This window comes from Ascidiella aspersa, chromosome 2, assembly GCF_963924565.1.
Source record: "Ascidiella aspersa chromosome 2, kaAscAspe10.2, whole genome shotgun sequence".
Classification (NCBI taxonomy): Eukaryota; Metazoa; Chordata; class Ascidiacea; order Phlebobranchia; family Ascidiidae; genus Ascidiella; species Ascidiella aspersa.
Genome location: NC_139448.1, coordinates 1179853 through 1195987, shown reverse-complemented (window position 1 = coordinate 1195987; position 16135 = coordinate 1179853). Strand labels below are relative to the sequence as shown.

The window sequence follows — 16135 nt, the reverse complement described above, 5'->3', positions numbered from 1 at the left end:
GGAAACGGGATTGAAAAATGAAACTTCCCGGGAATCCCGGGATCCCGACGAAAAAATTATACATAAAATCATGTCATTTTGAGGTTGATATTTTTTATTTATTTTAGCTTCAAACATTTAATTTAGCTCATTTATGGGCGTTCTTTCTTTCGTGGGTCAAATATTATTATGTTTATTATTAATAATACCGCTTGACCCACCCTCACTCAAATGCTAACCCGCATAATTTGCGTTGTGGTATGCGGTATTTAAAGACCGTTTTTTTTTATTAATTTATACGTTCATAACTGAAGGAGCGCCAGACCTTCTCTAATACGAGTCAGGACCCTTATTTGTGACGCATTTTTTTTGTTAAAATAAATTTAATCAGGTTTTTCCGCTGGTAAGCGCAAATAAAACAACTCAGGCAACGACGTTAACATGGTTGGTACTATTTTTTTTCTTTATATTAATCAAAAACGGCAATATTTTTTAAGTTTTGCTAGGTTGCCGAATACCCGGGATTATAAAAAAAATTTCCCGGGATTCAGGATTGTTAATTCGCATGAAATCCCGGGAATTTCCCGTCGAAACATTCCCGGAGAGGAACCCTAGTTAGGAATGAACTGTAACCCTAACCCTAACAGCTTCGTTTTCTATTCCGACAGTTCATTCTGTTCCTACAGCTTCGTTCATTTCATTCCGACAGTTCATTCTGTTCCTACAGCTTCGTTCATTTCATTCCGACAGTTCATTCTGTTCCTACAGCTTCGTTCATTTCATTCCGACAGTTCATTCTGCTCCTACAGCGTCATTTATTCCATTCCGACAGTGGATTCTATTCCGATGTTCATTCCGTTCCGACCATTCATCAAATTAATTTCGGCCCTATTCATTCAATTCCGTAAATTAGTGAGCGTTCCGACCATTCATCATTCCGTAAATTAGTGTTACCCCAGTTAAGGTTAAAACAAAACAGTGTTGATCTAGAATCCTACTACAACCAATATTATTTGGGCTAGGGTTTAGCGTTTTTAAGCATTATTATTAAATAGTTATACTTGACCCACCCTCATCCAAAAATGCTGTGTTGCCTTATAAAATGTTTTAACGTGGTGGTAGGATGCTAGAATCTTACCACTTTTTTACAGCGCCACCCGGCTCAAGCGCTAATATAATTTCATCTATATAAAGCTTTGAAACAAGTTAGGATTAAACCATAATACTTAATTTTCTTCAGTTCGCATTTAATAATTTTCTAGAATTTATTTAAGTCAAAAATAATCCTGAAATGTAAAATTTTCTTGCAAGCCAAGTTCTGTTTTTTAAAAGCATATTACGTTAGGTTTTGAAGTCGGCTTCACAAACAATGGACCGCTTAGCTAAAATAAAATTATTCAAAATCCTTTGTAACAACTCTAATTAATTAAAATAAATCTTCTTAAAGAAAATGAAATGCTTTAAGATAAATAAATCGGGACACCTAACAATAGTAGTAACCTACCTTTACTTTAGACGTTATTATGCCTTAGACCTACCCAATGGCCGACATTTTTGTTTTTAACAAAATTAATTTTTGATTGGTGGACAATGGATTGAAATGCTATCGTTGGAATTCAGTGCATAATTATAATGTTTTAAAATAAATCCTGGCATTTTATGGGCATAGTAGTTTGTAAAGAAACGACGCATGTCTGTTTGTGCTTGTAATTATAGCGTGTTCGCCTGGTAAAGTGTTAAATATTTCACCTAGATACTCATTTCCTTTCGTGGCCGTTCTGGCAAATCTAGCCGCATTCGACTCTGCTAATCTCCATCGCAGTCGCTCTTGTGCTATATAGTGTCACGCTGCTGTTGGTTTAAACACTACAGTCAACTGATGCATGCCTTACTTGCGAGACCCGTTTTTACTGCGCTGTAAGCTCTTTTATTGAAAGCGAGCTCTGCTAAATTATGTGAATGTACAATAAATCTATAAGCGACCTGACAGTATGCACTTTGAAATCCTATGACAGTTTGTTTAGTTTCGATTTAGTGGAGTCAGATAGCACGGTGGTCATGTCTCCCCTGTTGAAATATACAAGTTCAACCCGACCGCTTGGTAAAGCAAGGGTACCCAGTCGGCACGAATCAACCATGACCGCAAACACAAAATGAACTTGGCAGATTTACAGTTTATTTGGCAATCAGTTTACACAGCGCTAAATACAACTGACCTAGGGCACAAAATTGCAACATTTCCCTTGTAAAAACCTGAAAATACAAAAATTATACAAAATGAAAAAAATATTGGGAATTATTCTCCTGGCCAGAAGTTAGTAACAAAAAGCAATAAGTAACAAAAATCCATAAAAAGCGTATTCCATCAATTAATGGCAGCTGGTTGTAGGACTCTACAAAGTTCTAAGCGGCTTGGAGTATTCCGGTTGACAACAAAATGTTCCACAGGAATCCACACAAACTGCCGAACAAAGGCTTCAGCTGAAAAACAAAGAACAAACACTTAAACCAGGGGTCGGCAACCTTTTTCAAGTCACGGGCCAAAATCAAACTCAGAAAGGTCTTTGCGGACCGCACAAAATTTTAATGAAGAATTGTGTTATTAAAATAGTAGAACAAGTACTATAAAAACACGTTTTCTGTTTTTCCGCGACGCACTTGGCGGCTTTCCACGGCGCAACGGTAAAGAAGCGCTGATCTAGTTGAAAATACAGCATCAAAACGTAACAAATGGGACGTAGTTTCGTCATCGAATCAATCAGCAATGCTACGTCACGAGTGGTGACGCACGGGCGGCAAGGTTACGTCATGAGTGGTGACGCATGGGCGACTTACTTCAGTTGGCACGTAGTTGACGTTGACGAACTGCAGAACTGTCCAGTACTTCCAGTTCATGAGCAGAGTCGGCCAGAAGTAAGCTCGAACGCTCATTGCCACTGGAGCGATCGTCTTGTACTGAAACAATCATCCTTTACTGTTTCAAGACCTTTTAATATAGTTATTAATTTGTTCGATGCATACATATGGGGTTGTTTGGTGTATGGATGTTTATCACCAATCTAAAGCAGCCATCACAAATGTTTAGGCCGTTTTTGAGGAGTATACGCCAAGTGTGGCCCAACGGTTTACTATACTTTTATTTTAAAACATAATTTGGTGCTGTACATGAAAATGGTTGCCATAAGGTGTTTATTTTTATTAGAATAGAAGGGCACTTTCATGCACATATTAGTGGTTAGGAAATTATAAATGAATAAAAAATCCAACAGTAAAACATATCAGTTTCCCAATGTGAATAAATGTTTGCCTTATAGCCCATTACTTTCTGTTTAATTACATGCATATAGCAAGCAGGTGTTTCCATCGCAACCATCTCCCAGCGTGGCTTCAATCATATTTACCCCAACACATCCCACCTCAAGTATTGTGGGCTCATCTGCACAACACAAACACCACTTCAATTAGCCCTAACTAAGTGAAGTTGTTAGTTGATTGACGAACCTGGAGAGCCGACATGAATGCGTGGAAGACGAGTGAGAAGAATGGAGCGAGGAGAAGCCGCTCTGCGAAGAACCTCTTGATCGAGTCCTCCTTGCTCTTCGATGGAGGGATCAAGCGATCAAGAAACTTGTAGAAGAAGTGGACAACTGGACCTGACACAACCAGACCAAACGCGCCGTACCTAGGGGTGCACAGTTAATGTTGGGGGTTATCTATGGGGGCACTGTTGGGGGGTTATATGGGGGCGGGGGTCATTATTCTTGGTTGGTAATGCATGCAGCTGTGACTCAGTTATTGTTAGAATTCGAAAACATTCTTTGTAACTTAAAGTGTTTTCAATCATCATTAAACGCATAGCGCTAGTTTAAGGAGTACTGTATTTATAGGTTTGCTATTATTCAAGATCATAATATCCTGTCAACTAAAGTCTGACGGTGACAATCTTAGCAAATCAGAGGCGGGATTCGAACTTGCAACCCTCGGTAAATGCGAAGGCCCAACAAAAGTTAAAAATCCCAGGCTACATTAATTTACACCCGACGATGAATGTGTCAGGCGGAATTCGAATCCACAACCCTCTCACCTCCGCACAGCTTTTCCACATATCTCGTCTGTCACTCCATTGTGTTTGTTGATCAACTGAGCTGTCAGATTTCCCGCCATCCCAAGAACCGAACTGTGACGTCACAAACAAAAACAATCTTCGTGTTATGACAGCTTAAACCAAGCTTTACAGTTCGTCAAGCACTTGTAAACCACAAAGGTGTTGTAGAGGTTTGTTGCTGTTTGACGCCAAACGAGGTTTGTGAACTAAGGGAAATGCTACAATATCTAGTTGCTTAAATACAATATCTAAACTCGCTTACTAACAACTTAGTTCCCCTGATCATGTAAACTCACCTTGTAATCGCTTTGGTGAGAAGCGGATTTGATCTGAGCGCTTTAAGGTAAGCGATCCAATAATATTTGAGGACGTCGTAGCATTTTTTCTTGGGGCTTTCAGGTCGCTCCATTACGACTTAACACTGCAACAAATGAAAACATCAACTTAAAGATTTGGGGGCGAATAAATGAACAAAATTAGAAAAAAATATATTCATGTAGGCGCAATCTAATTGTTTGTTTTCGTTCCAATAAAAAACACCGTTGAATGTGTGTGAGGGGCAACAAACAATTTCTTCTAAACGATTTGAAACACGCGTTTAGGTTATTATATAACAAATTTTGTTCAAGTTGTTGATTGTGCAGGCGATGTACAGTGACGTGAAACATTTAAAGCAGCCCAAGTTAAAATGGCGACGCTCATTTCCGCTCCTTTCTCCCACTCCTCCCACTTCTCTCACTCCTCTCACTTTTTACGTTCTGCTGACTGAGCTTGTGGAAAGAACGACGCTTTTCTGGTTTTAACGAGAACTGACGTATTTTTATGTCGGGTGTGTTTTGTTCTTTTTGTTTGTTTTTTGTTCTAAACTGTTAAAACTTTAAAATATCAGCTCCAATCAGGCTTAAAGCGCCAAAACTAAAATAAAAGCAATTGTCTAATAAAGCTTTAAACAAATGTACTGGTAGTATTTGACAAAAATAATATTTTTTTTTTATTGAATGTGCATGGATAATAATTTACTGTGGCAATACACTTCGTTATATCAGTCTCCTTAGCTAAAGACGCAAAATAAGCGGTTTACAAAAGTTCTGGAATATCATATTTTAGGTAAGGCTAGTTGTATTTATTCCAAACATTCGTGGTCGTGGCAAAACAGTTAGTTCAACTAGTTAACTGAACTGTGATACTTTATTTAATGGTTACAGGTGAGCCCTTCGACTTTACACGCCTTAACTATCACTTCTAAAGGTCCATAAAGTTGCACAAAGCGGGCCTCGTGCAAGAAGTAGCTCAATGCACGAAGCAAATGTAAACAAGCAAGTCAATCATTAAACGACACGCTTCACCGCGCAACTGTCACGCTGTGTGAGCACGACAGCGTACAATTCGCTCTAGCGAGTTCGCTTGAGATTTCAACTTAGGCATACTGCAAACGTAGGGAAAAGTAGATGGCTATGGAAATAAATGATTATATTTAAGTGTAAAATATAAACTAATGTGTACAGCAACTAAAACGTAGAATCAGATGGTTTTATACAGTGATCTAACTCTACTGAAGTAATACTAACTAACGATTACGGCATACTAGTTAAAATACACCAAAATATAGTTTTAGGGTGGACACATGTACCATACCCACCCCTAATACCGGGTGCCTTCCGAATTACCGAGACCAACTGGTTTCATCAGGTTGTGGTGCAGACAAGGCAAGGCTAGAAAAATAGCCTGTGATGAGGTTCGAACTCACGACCTAGGTCAAACCGGGACCGTCGCTCTACCAACTCAGCTACACAGGCTCAGATGGTCAGGTGCCTGTTGGGGCCGGTTGACCGTCCAACACGAAGTTGTACGTACGAACAGGATGCAGACTCGTTAGACTTTAATTTAGCGACGGTCCCGGTATGGCCGAGGTCGTGAGTTCGGACCTCACCGCATACTACAGAATTCCATCCTGTTCATGCTTGCGCTACAATCCTGATTAGACGAACTCAATTGTAAAGTTTATTTGTTTCAAACGGATTCAAAAACACAGTTTAAATTTTCGTTTAAACGTAAAATAAAGATAAACTACCTAAAAACTCAAAATTAAAACACAGTTGTAATGATGCGATGATCTTAACTCATCGTGAGTTTTTACCGAAATGTAATTTTTTTCAAATCGCGCGTTGATTGACACTTACAACCTCGTTGTGACGTAACACGTAAAAACCGGAAAGTCGATTGTCAGTCAAGAGGAAATGACGTTACTGTTGGCATAGCAACCGGGATTATCTGCTGGTCATCTGTCCTGACAGAAAAAGCGACGCGTTATTCCACGTTTGTGGGTCGTAACCTTAGAGCAGTGTCCTCGGAGTACGGCTTGCACATGAGCGATTCAAATCTGCCAAGAAACCTTTCGTTTTGCTCAAGTTCGTTCCAACCCCGCTAGTCTAAAATATTATACCAAACGCATTTATTTGGTTTCGTTTCTTAATGAGCTGAATTATTGCATTAAAAGCAGTTTTTGCGATATTCAAGTCCATTCCTTCACTAAATCATATATGAGTTCAAGTTAATTTTAGTTGATTACTGAAAACTATTGGAGCTAAGTAGTTTAGCAAATAGTTCAGTGGAGTAATACGCCATTGAACCACTTTAAACTGTTTGTTAAGAACTGACTAAATTCCCACAAACTAACATATTTCATGCTAGTTTTCCGTGTCTTTGGTTGCAAAGTCTTCACAAAACTTAAATTCGAGCCGCATTAAAAACTGGGGGAAAACTGCGTCAGAGCAAAGTCAAGGTCAGAGAAAGTAAGTTAATATGTAAAGTGATTTACATTTGATTTTCAGAGTCGGATTCTTTACAAACAAAAATGCTATTTTTAAACAATTATATTACATTAATAAAAATAATTTTTTATTTTTAAGTAATAAGGGCATTTCCTTCTTATTTAGACCTTCTAAATCCCATTTTTTGCGATATTTTAATTATATCCCACAACACGCCGAAACGTGCCATCCACTCTTAGTCGATGGCGCCTGCAACGCTAAAACACAAGGTCCGCAACTTTAAATGGCGCTTTGCAGATCCCTTATTGCAATCGCGCTTGTCACAACACGACGAATGACGTCATCATACCGCTCGGTGTCTATTGACGTATTCAGATATCTATTTTCGCAAAAGGGCGTCTGTTTTCCGGGGATTTCTCATATTCTTGATGATTTTGTTGTTACTGCCAAGCTTTTTACATGTTCTTTATTGAAAATAGTGAAAAATATTTAGTTAAAACATTTATCAAAATAAGTAATTACACATTTTGTTCCGTTTTTTTTTTTTCACTTTTATTCACTTTGTCCAGTTTAATTGCTTAATATTAAGAGATCGCTGATTGTGCAATTGCCAAGAAGCAAAATTACTGCGCACATGATCAGGTGTTGTTTTGCGCACCTTAGGTGGAACAATACTCCCCCCAGCCCAATTTTACCCACCAAAAGGGGTTTTCATGGGTGAGCGGTCGATGTCTGGGTGACTGTGTTTCGTTCGAGGCACGTAACTTATTGGTTAAACAAAAGTAACACAGATTCATGTTCAATTAGAACTTCCAATGTCGGCTAAAGTCCACTATTAGTGGTTCATTTATCATCTAAGCAGCTTTTTAAATGCGTATTTAGCAGGATTTCGCACGAGACAGTTTTAAGCGTAAAGTGGATAGGTAAAACAACACTAAACTGTCTTCGGTTGATGTTAGAGTGAAATTAAATGGAACACTGGGGCTTTGCAAAATATATATTTAGATTCTCTGACACATACACATTTTAATTCCGGATGTTGAATCATAATGAACCAGTTCTAGAAGAACAAACAATGTTCCTGATTACGTCACAGTCGGAACGCGATTTCGTGAAGTTGCTCATCTAAAAGTTGCTGTTGTTGTTGTTATAAAGCAGCTGTGACGATTTATCCAGGAAATCTTTGCACGGCGAAGTCGTGTTGGCTACATTATAAGCTCGTCTGTTAGGAAAGCAGTTCGGAGTAAATATTGAAAATGTTGCTTGACGAGTTTGTTAAATATGAAGACGAATTCCAACAAAAGTTTGACGACGAAACGGTTTGAATAACTCCTTTGTTACATAGAAGAAGATAATAGTTTAATAGTTGAATGTTATTTTGCTGAATATTATAGTTAGGCCTTTTTATTCGAAATTATGGCGTTTTTTTTATAAAAGTTTAGTTTTGCATAAAGCATTAGACAAAGTGATGAAATACTTCTTCTTATTAGGAATGCTCAAATTAATTTATATCTTTTACTAACGATTTGAAAGATGTTTGTAAATTTGTATTTCAGCAACCTTTTGAGACAATGCTTATCTTTAAGGTGACCTTATTTTTAGATCGAGTACGAACCAATCAAAGTCCTTTACGTCACTATTCTTCGCAGTAGACTCGAAGCAAACTTCAAAATGACAGGTAAAATTGACATTTGAAGCAAAAGATTAACAGTAGGCTCGCTGCGCAGTTTTTGTAAAACGTTATGTTGAAGGTAGTCCATGTTACAAAACATAGAATTTTTAATTTTTTATAGCCTTTTGGTAACTTAAATTTTGTAAAGAATTGTTTTTATCGGCCAAACTGCTAAATGTGCTGCAATATAATGGTTGTGTATTTATAATCCTCAAGTTATTTCAGACAAGGTCAAGGTGAAGGTCACGTGCCCGGAACTTCTCGATTTTAATAGTTACGTCACAAAGCTGTCGTTGAATAGCGAGGTGAACGAGACGTTCAAGTTTGTGATCACAGAGGAGGTTGACCTTCGGGAGGAATTTCCATGCAAGGTCAGAAACTTACATCGAACCTACACAATTTTTTTCAAGGGAGTTATAGAATCCAGCACCGCCGATAAAATCAACATGTTCAGACTTTTCATATTTTAGTTGAAATTGTTTTAACAAAACTCGTTTATTTCCTTTATCCATCATCGTATCTTTGTATTCAAAGCGACCTTAGTGTGGGAATTAAGGGGCGTGGCCTAGGGTGTGTCTAAGGGCGCTTCAACTAAGGTTCAGCTTCATTTGACCTTGTTTTTCTCATCTAACCTTTCCCTATTTTTAAAAAATACGAAGCGGCTATTCAATATGTTTCTTAACAATGGTTTGAACCTTGTAATGTCTTCAAAATACGCTGGCTTAAGGTTGTAGTTTGATATAATTTTGTACACGATGTTACGGAGGTTAAGATATGACCGGACTTTGTTGTTGTTTGTTTAGGTGATGGTGATTTGCAAGGATGGAGTTTGCACCAACGAAGTTTCGGTCGACATCTCAAAGTTCACAACGGTTTGCGCGACCTTCCGGACACTAAGACTCCAGAAGAAAGATAAGCATCAGGTCAGTAACTTTGCCGGAAGAACAAGTTTCACAATTGAAACTATGCCTGGCAGCAACAGTATATTTATTCAGTAACGTTGGATTTAAATGTTCGAAAAAATTTGTTTGATTTAGCATATCCAAAGTTTTACGAGTTCCCCATCAACGATATAATATATTTACCATATTTTTAATTTACCTATCTTTAAAATGACGCCTCAGGCTAGTTAAGTCCCATTACGCGGTCCAATGCAAACTATTCCTTAGATAATCGCAACGAAAATGTTGTGGATTTTATTTCACCAAACTAAAAAATTGTTTAAATACTTTTAATGATGTTTTGTACAGGATTTTCAAATAGACGTTGAATTCAAGTTTGCCGCAATGTAAGTTTCTTTAGTTTACAAACTAGTTCGAAGTTATTTTATCAATCAAGCGAGAAAGGATTCTATCGAACTTTGTTTAAATTTAGTGAGAAACCGGATTTCCGTCTCGGAGTTGGTTTGAGTCAAGGAGAAAAACAATTCAGGAAAAAGCGAATCCCGACAGTTTTTGAGAACTTAAAGAAGATCTTCAGCCCGCAAGAAAGCCCGCAAACTGTTAAAGAGGTGAGAGTTGCCAAGCACGTTTCCACCGAACGCTAGAACATCGTGCTTTGCATCTTCAGACCCCTATCATCTCGCTGTGCACATCTGGCGGAGGTTTCAGAGCTCTGGTCGGAACAATGGGGTGTGTGGAGGCGCTCGAAGATGCAGGGATCATAGATTGTATGTCCTACATCACTGGCCTATCCGGGTCCGCCTGGTCAGTATGACTGTGCAAGTGATAAAAAATCTATTTTAAGCAAATGTAATATGATTTAACAACCTATTAGTTTGGTGTTTTATTCACTATAGTTGTTTAAATTAGTCCATATCATTCCAGGTACATTTCTTCTGCCTATGGGCGACACTCCTTTGCAGCAGACCAGAGAAATGACCTTCATTCGTCCTTGGGAAACAGCATGAAATCCAACCTTTATCGGAAGTTGGTAGATCCGTGGCACTACAGGGACTACTGGTGAGGCGTCCGGATCGACAGAGTCCCTTTATTTCAACTATCTTTTAATTTATTTAATTATGATAACTTAACAGAAGTGTAAAGAAAACAAAACTTTATAAAAACAACAAACTCCTACTAAATTATTTCGCCAAACTTGCAAAATGTGGTACTTGTGCTAATTCTTTACTTGTGTACATTTGTTGCATACGATTCATACCTAAAAAGCCATTAAATAGTTAATATTATTTTTCTTGGTTTACGTATTATTTGGGACGTATTCGCAATGAATTATAAATAAATCACAATAAACATAAAAAAAATTGTTTATCAGCAAACTATAAGTAAGTTATAATTAAAAATCACGAAATCAATTTACTACCATTCATTATGTTTATATTAGCTGCTAGGCCTGGGAAGTTTGTTTGTAGGTCAAATTAAATAACTGTTCGCACACCATTATTATCTAGGAAGTACATTAAGATGAACAAGAGCAAATACTCACAACCTAGTTCTTTGGTTGACTTTGCCGGTTACACTCTTGGCTTGGCTCTGCTCGGAGAACAAGTAGGTGCTGCAAGTATATTTAAATAAATCCAATAGTTAAATGCACTTGATTCCCAAACATGACAAAAATTTTAGTGTCGCAAACTATATATAACTGTATTTTAAATCCACCAGGTAAATATCCGCGGGCCGTAATAATATACCTCATGTCATCATTTGGAAGTAGATTGGTCGCCGCTAGTTTAAGTTCACATACAAAAGCAGTCTTGAATTCTTAGAAATATGTTTCAATTGATTTGGTAGAACTTGCACAGGAAGTTGAGCGACTTGCGGGAATACATCGAAGAGGCGTCGCTTCCTTACCCATTGTTCGTGTCACTTCACGTCAAAAACACAATCCTTTCGAGCAGCTTTCACGGTGAGTTGTAATAACATGAAATAATACTAAGAGGACATAACATAACCGTGAGATGATGTTACATGAGATGCTAACGTGATGTAACTTTATCATGATGAAATGTTATCACATGAGATGCTATCGTGAGGTAATTTTACCACATGAGATGCTACCGTGACGTAAATTTATCACGATGAAATGTTATCACGATGAGATTTGTTTTATGTAATTTCATCATGATTAAATGCTATCACAAGGAAATGCTATTACATGAGATGTTATCACGACTCACGCACCATCTTATTGCAGCTTATATGGAATGCTCTCCTTACGAGATCGCCTTCCCTTGTTTTGGGATCAACATGAGTCCAGAGGACCTTGGTTCCATGTGGAACTCTGGGGTCCTGGTGCGCCGCTGTCCCGAGTTCCCCCTACACTTCCATCAGGGGGTCACCGGCGCCGCTATGGCCATGCTCCTGCAAGCCACCCCCGGCTTCGGGGAGGTCGACGAACACTTCCTCAAGTACATGGGTGAGAAGTCTGACCAAACCTTCGATATTTTAAGACTTTGGAGATCTTGTTTACAAACCTTGTACTTTCAGACGTTAAATATCTTACTTTTCGTACAAACCTTAACATTTGCAGATACTTTGCGAAAAAGACGAAAATCTAGTGCTCCAATGACGCCGATCAATTTGCCAGAATCACCGAAAGAAGACGAAGGCCTCGAGGTAACTTTCATGGAGATTTTTGTATTTCTAAGGTCAAAAAAATTGTCCTGTATTAAGCAATGGTGAAAAATAACTTGTAGTGATGTGATTTCAATTATCAACACAAAACATGGCTGTTCTGTTAAGTAAGGTTTATTTGCAGAATGCTTACTTCCCCCTCTCATTCCCACCATTCTTAACGAACACATCTTATTAATTATTTCTAATCGAAAATCTCGGCAACGTGATCGATCAGTTAACTTTGCGTTGACAAACGTCGCCAGTGATTATTGGGATTTCACTTTTGTTCCGACAACTTAAGTTAGAAAGCTTCCCTGTGAAAACAGCATCTTGTCTCTTCCAGTTTTCTTCCGATCTTTCTTCCGACTCGGAGGACTTCTCGGACGCTCTCTCTGACTTGCACCTCGGGAGTGTTGGGAGGTTGGCCACTCCGGAGCGCTCCCCTCCTCTCACTCCTCTTGAGATGTACAAGGATGCGTTGGAGGGAGAGAAGGGAGATGAGGAGGGAGCCGGCACTCCTCCAAAGTCAATCATGAGTCAGTTCAAGTTTTGCTTGGACGGGATTCGAACCTGGATCTGAAACTTGTTTCGCAAAACCTATACGATTTCCTCATACGTGTTACACACTAATAGTATTGAGTGGGTTACAATAACGCGTTCGCAGTAAACGTTTTTCATATTGGAAGATTTGTTATTCCAATCAATTTAAAAACAACCGCAAGAATCGCTAAGCCGGGGTAAAAAGCTCCCGGTTCTAACAGTTGAATTAAATACACAAACATGTTTATTGCATGTCAAGGATTTTGTTGAAAATTATTTAGTTTGAGGTAATTTGATTAAATTTCAAGTACTTACACACTCTCATGTAAAACTATTTAATGTGAAAGTTTAAGCTTCTATATTTATTCGTTTCAGGTCGGGCGTTTACCTTTGTGACGTCAGCGCCGAGTCGATTGTTCGGAACAGCTGAGCAGGGGCATACGTTGGCGGAACTTGTCAGGGCTGGGCTTGCCTGGAGCTTCCTCAGGTGGGTGACAAGATGCAAAACAAGTGATAAGTCACTAAATCAAGGTAAAGTAGGTCAATACGGCGAAGACTCTTCATGAAGTTAGCTAACACACAATATGATTAAATCGTTGGCGTTCAGGTTGTGCGAAAAAGTTCCAGTTATTTAAAATATGTAAATGTAAATAAGTTTATGTTATTCAAAATAACAAAATATATCTTCAGTTAAGTAATTAGGCAAACGCACAAGTTGTTTAAACCATATATTTTTGGTTTTGTGTTTCAGGAAAACGTCGATGAAGGTTGACAGGGATGGATTGATCGGGAGAACCGGAAAGATATTCAACTTCACAATGAACCTCAGCAACCTTCGCAACTTCAAACTAAACCCGTTCGGAGTCCCTGACTATACTGACAGTGAGTACAAACAATTAAACAACTCGATTGCTTATATTAAGTTTTACAATTAACGAAGGCTTTTCTTCTTTTGTGATTCTGTAAGTTTTGGTCGTTCAATTGCATTTTGGTTCTTGGGGCCCACCTAGTTACTTGCCAATTAATGGAAGTTTACTTTACATCACTTAAAGTATACCGTTTGTTGGAGAATAATGATTTGCTTTTTAAAATCTCTGATCAAACCCCATAAGACCACACATTCAAATAAGTTTGAAATAAAGTACAGATATGAATTGTTAAAGGGCTTAATCGTTTTTTATGCAGCTGCTAAGCAAGAACTGATTAGTTACATGAAGAGGGGAAGCAAACAGTTGATGCGAGGAATGTCGGTTGACAGGAAAGTAATCTCGCTCGTCGACGCAGGTTAGGGAGAGCACATAAAGCAGCTAGTGGCTCAAAACAACATTTAAATGCGTTGTTTTATTTTTGTTTTTTGTTATTTTGAGCTGCAAGCTTGGACAAAAACTAATTTCTCCTAAAAATAGTTTTGTTTGCAAATGACAAGTGAAATCCAACTCTTCTATTATGTTGTGTTAATTTTAGGCTATAAAATACTAAACAATAATTACCTTAACGTCACCCTTTACCTACTTCAACGTTAGTTACCACTATGAACAATAGGGATAAAACCATTCCCTATACGCTCACATTCACTTTATCCAGGTGTTTAACATTAGGTTTGTTGATTGCAGCTTGTTACAACAACGTGGCTGTAGACATCCCTCTGCGACCACAGCGAGGTTGTAATGTGCTCATCGTGTGCGACTTCTCAGAGTGGCGTACAGACGACCAGTTCCAGCCTGTGGTAAGAAGTGCTACACTAATATTTGAGAGATCGAGAAAGATAATAAGGTTATTTTCAAGAAAAAAAAACAATTTATTATTGAACGTTCAAAGAACAGCCTCAGTATTTCTGATTGTTACACAACCCAGTTTAACATTGTGACATTCCTTAAGTTAGTTTCGCATACTAATTTCCTGAATGCGTTTGTTGCTGAAAGTGTCGTATTTTAACCGCTCCAACTTTTATTCATTACATAAATGTCATTGCTTTTACACCAAGCGACTCTTGTATCCCTAGATGTACAACTGTGTTTCAATATTGGTTTTAAACAACGCGTTTCAGCGATGAATAAGAGCTTAAATACCGTACGTATCCCGCGTTAAAACACGATGTTTTTACAGACAATGGTTTCTGCTGCGGCTGGAGCTTGGAAGGAAGGACTTAAGTTCCCCAACTTCAACTTCAAGGAGATCCTTCGAGGTCCTCCAAAGGAATGCTTTGTTCTGGAGGAGGAGGGCGACCTCGAGTGTCCGATCGTCCTCTGGTTTACTCTCTGCAACAAGAAGTTCCGAAAGGTCAAAGGTTACAAGCCAAGAGCCGAAGCATTCAGTGAGTTACACGTAAACCAAATCACATTTTTAATGTTGGTGGAATAAGTGTCGGAAAAAATCCCAATAAAAATAACCTGACAAAAATACAAGGGCTAAATAAAAATACACTGCTTAGAAAACCTCTTAAAAAATTTATTCACCGCCAATTTATTTTCTTCATACATTTGTTGGGTGGTGCGAGATGACCGCTAAATCTTCTTTAAATTCTTTAAGTTGTAACCACCGTTGTACAAATGGCAAACTGAAGCCAAAACAACAAAAAACGTAAAATAATCGCTCGTGGTAAAACGAACTACTACGCCTCGGGGAAAACCGGTAACACATTACTCTATGGAGAAACGACATTGTTACTGTGGTCATGCCTGACGGACAAAGTAACTTACTTGGCAGGGGTTTCGACAAGCGCAATGTCACAACAACACCCCATTATTGTAAAAGTAGAAGTTACTAACCACCAATAATGTTGTTAATCCACAGAAAATGAGAAGAACTTTAACGATTTCTCAGTTTACGGCCCGAACTCGGTTTATGGGACGATGAACCTCTGCTACCAGGAAAGAGACTTCGAGCGACTCCGTGAGCTTATGTACTTCAACGTTTCAAGTAACATTCACGTGAGTCTACAATCGGTCAATCTTGCTTAGTCACGCATGCTTATTACACTGGGATACGGTTTAAAAACGCTTATTTTAACTTGGGTTTGTAACTGGCGGATTCCTGAGAATATCGAATCGGACCCGAGCCTGAGTTAATTATAGTATCGGTAATCGCCCTATATATATATATATATATATATATATATATATAGGCAGTGCCCCCCTGCATCCCCTGACTGCACGTCCCTATATATAGGGCGGTATCGCTACCGTTCTGATAAATTAGGCGTTTCAGTATAACGCTGTTTGGTTTTGGATTTGTCCTATTTTTGCCAATAATATCGGGTAACGGTATCACATTAAATACAGCGTTTCGGACACCGCTATTTGCGAAAACTTAATATCGCAAAAGTTTGTCGATAAAGCAACCGAATGTTATTAGCAATGTTTTAGTTGCTGGACTTTTAATAGAATGACGGCAAACCTATTGTTTTGTTTCCAGGTGATTAAATCTGCAATTAAACGGGCAACTGAAAGAAAACGAAAATTCCTTGAATCGAAAGAAAAAGTGTTGTGATGCC

General features: G+C 38.4%; 2 protein-coding genes across 2 annotated transcripts; one reads left to right on the top strand and one right to left on the bottom strand.

Annotated features, from left to right (window-relative positions):
• Positions 1–2147: 2147 nt before the first annotated feature.
• On the bottom strand, positions 2148–4507 carry LOC146163039 (peroxisomal membrane protein 2-like). Its single transcript, XM_083382664.1, has 5 exons — positions 4381–4507; positions 4064–4156; positions 3481–3661; positions 2815–2934; positions 2148–2460 (listed from the first exon to the last, which is right to left on the bottom strand). The coding sequence occupies exons 1-5, from the start codon at positions 4491–4493 to the stop codon at positions 2383–2385; spliced, it is 585 nt and encodes a 194-aa protein (XP_083238790.1). The 5' UTR covers positions 4494–4507; the 3' UTR covers positions 2148–2382.
• Positions 4508–8111: 3604 nt separating this feature from the next.
• Positions 8112–16131, top strand: LOC146163038 (cytosolic phospholipase A2-like). Its single transcript, XM_083382801.1, has 20 exons — positions 8112–8174; positions 8458–8533; positions 8753–8898; positions 9331–9450; positions 9778–9815; positions 9902–10037; positions 10097–10233; positions 10354–10488; positions 10938–11034; positions 11278–11392; positions 11681–11902; positions 12017–12102; positions 12446–12638; positions 13018–13129; positions 13394–13524; positions 13828–13926; positions 14256–14368; positions 14749–14956; positions 15436–15572; positions 16057–16131. Exons 1-20 carry the CDS (start codon positions 8112–8114, stop codon positions 16129–16131), a joined length of 2439 nt encoding a protein of 812 aa, XP_083238927.1.
• Positions 16132–16135: the final 4 nt, after the last annotated feature.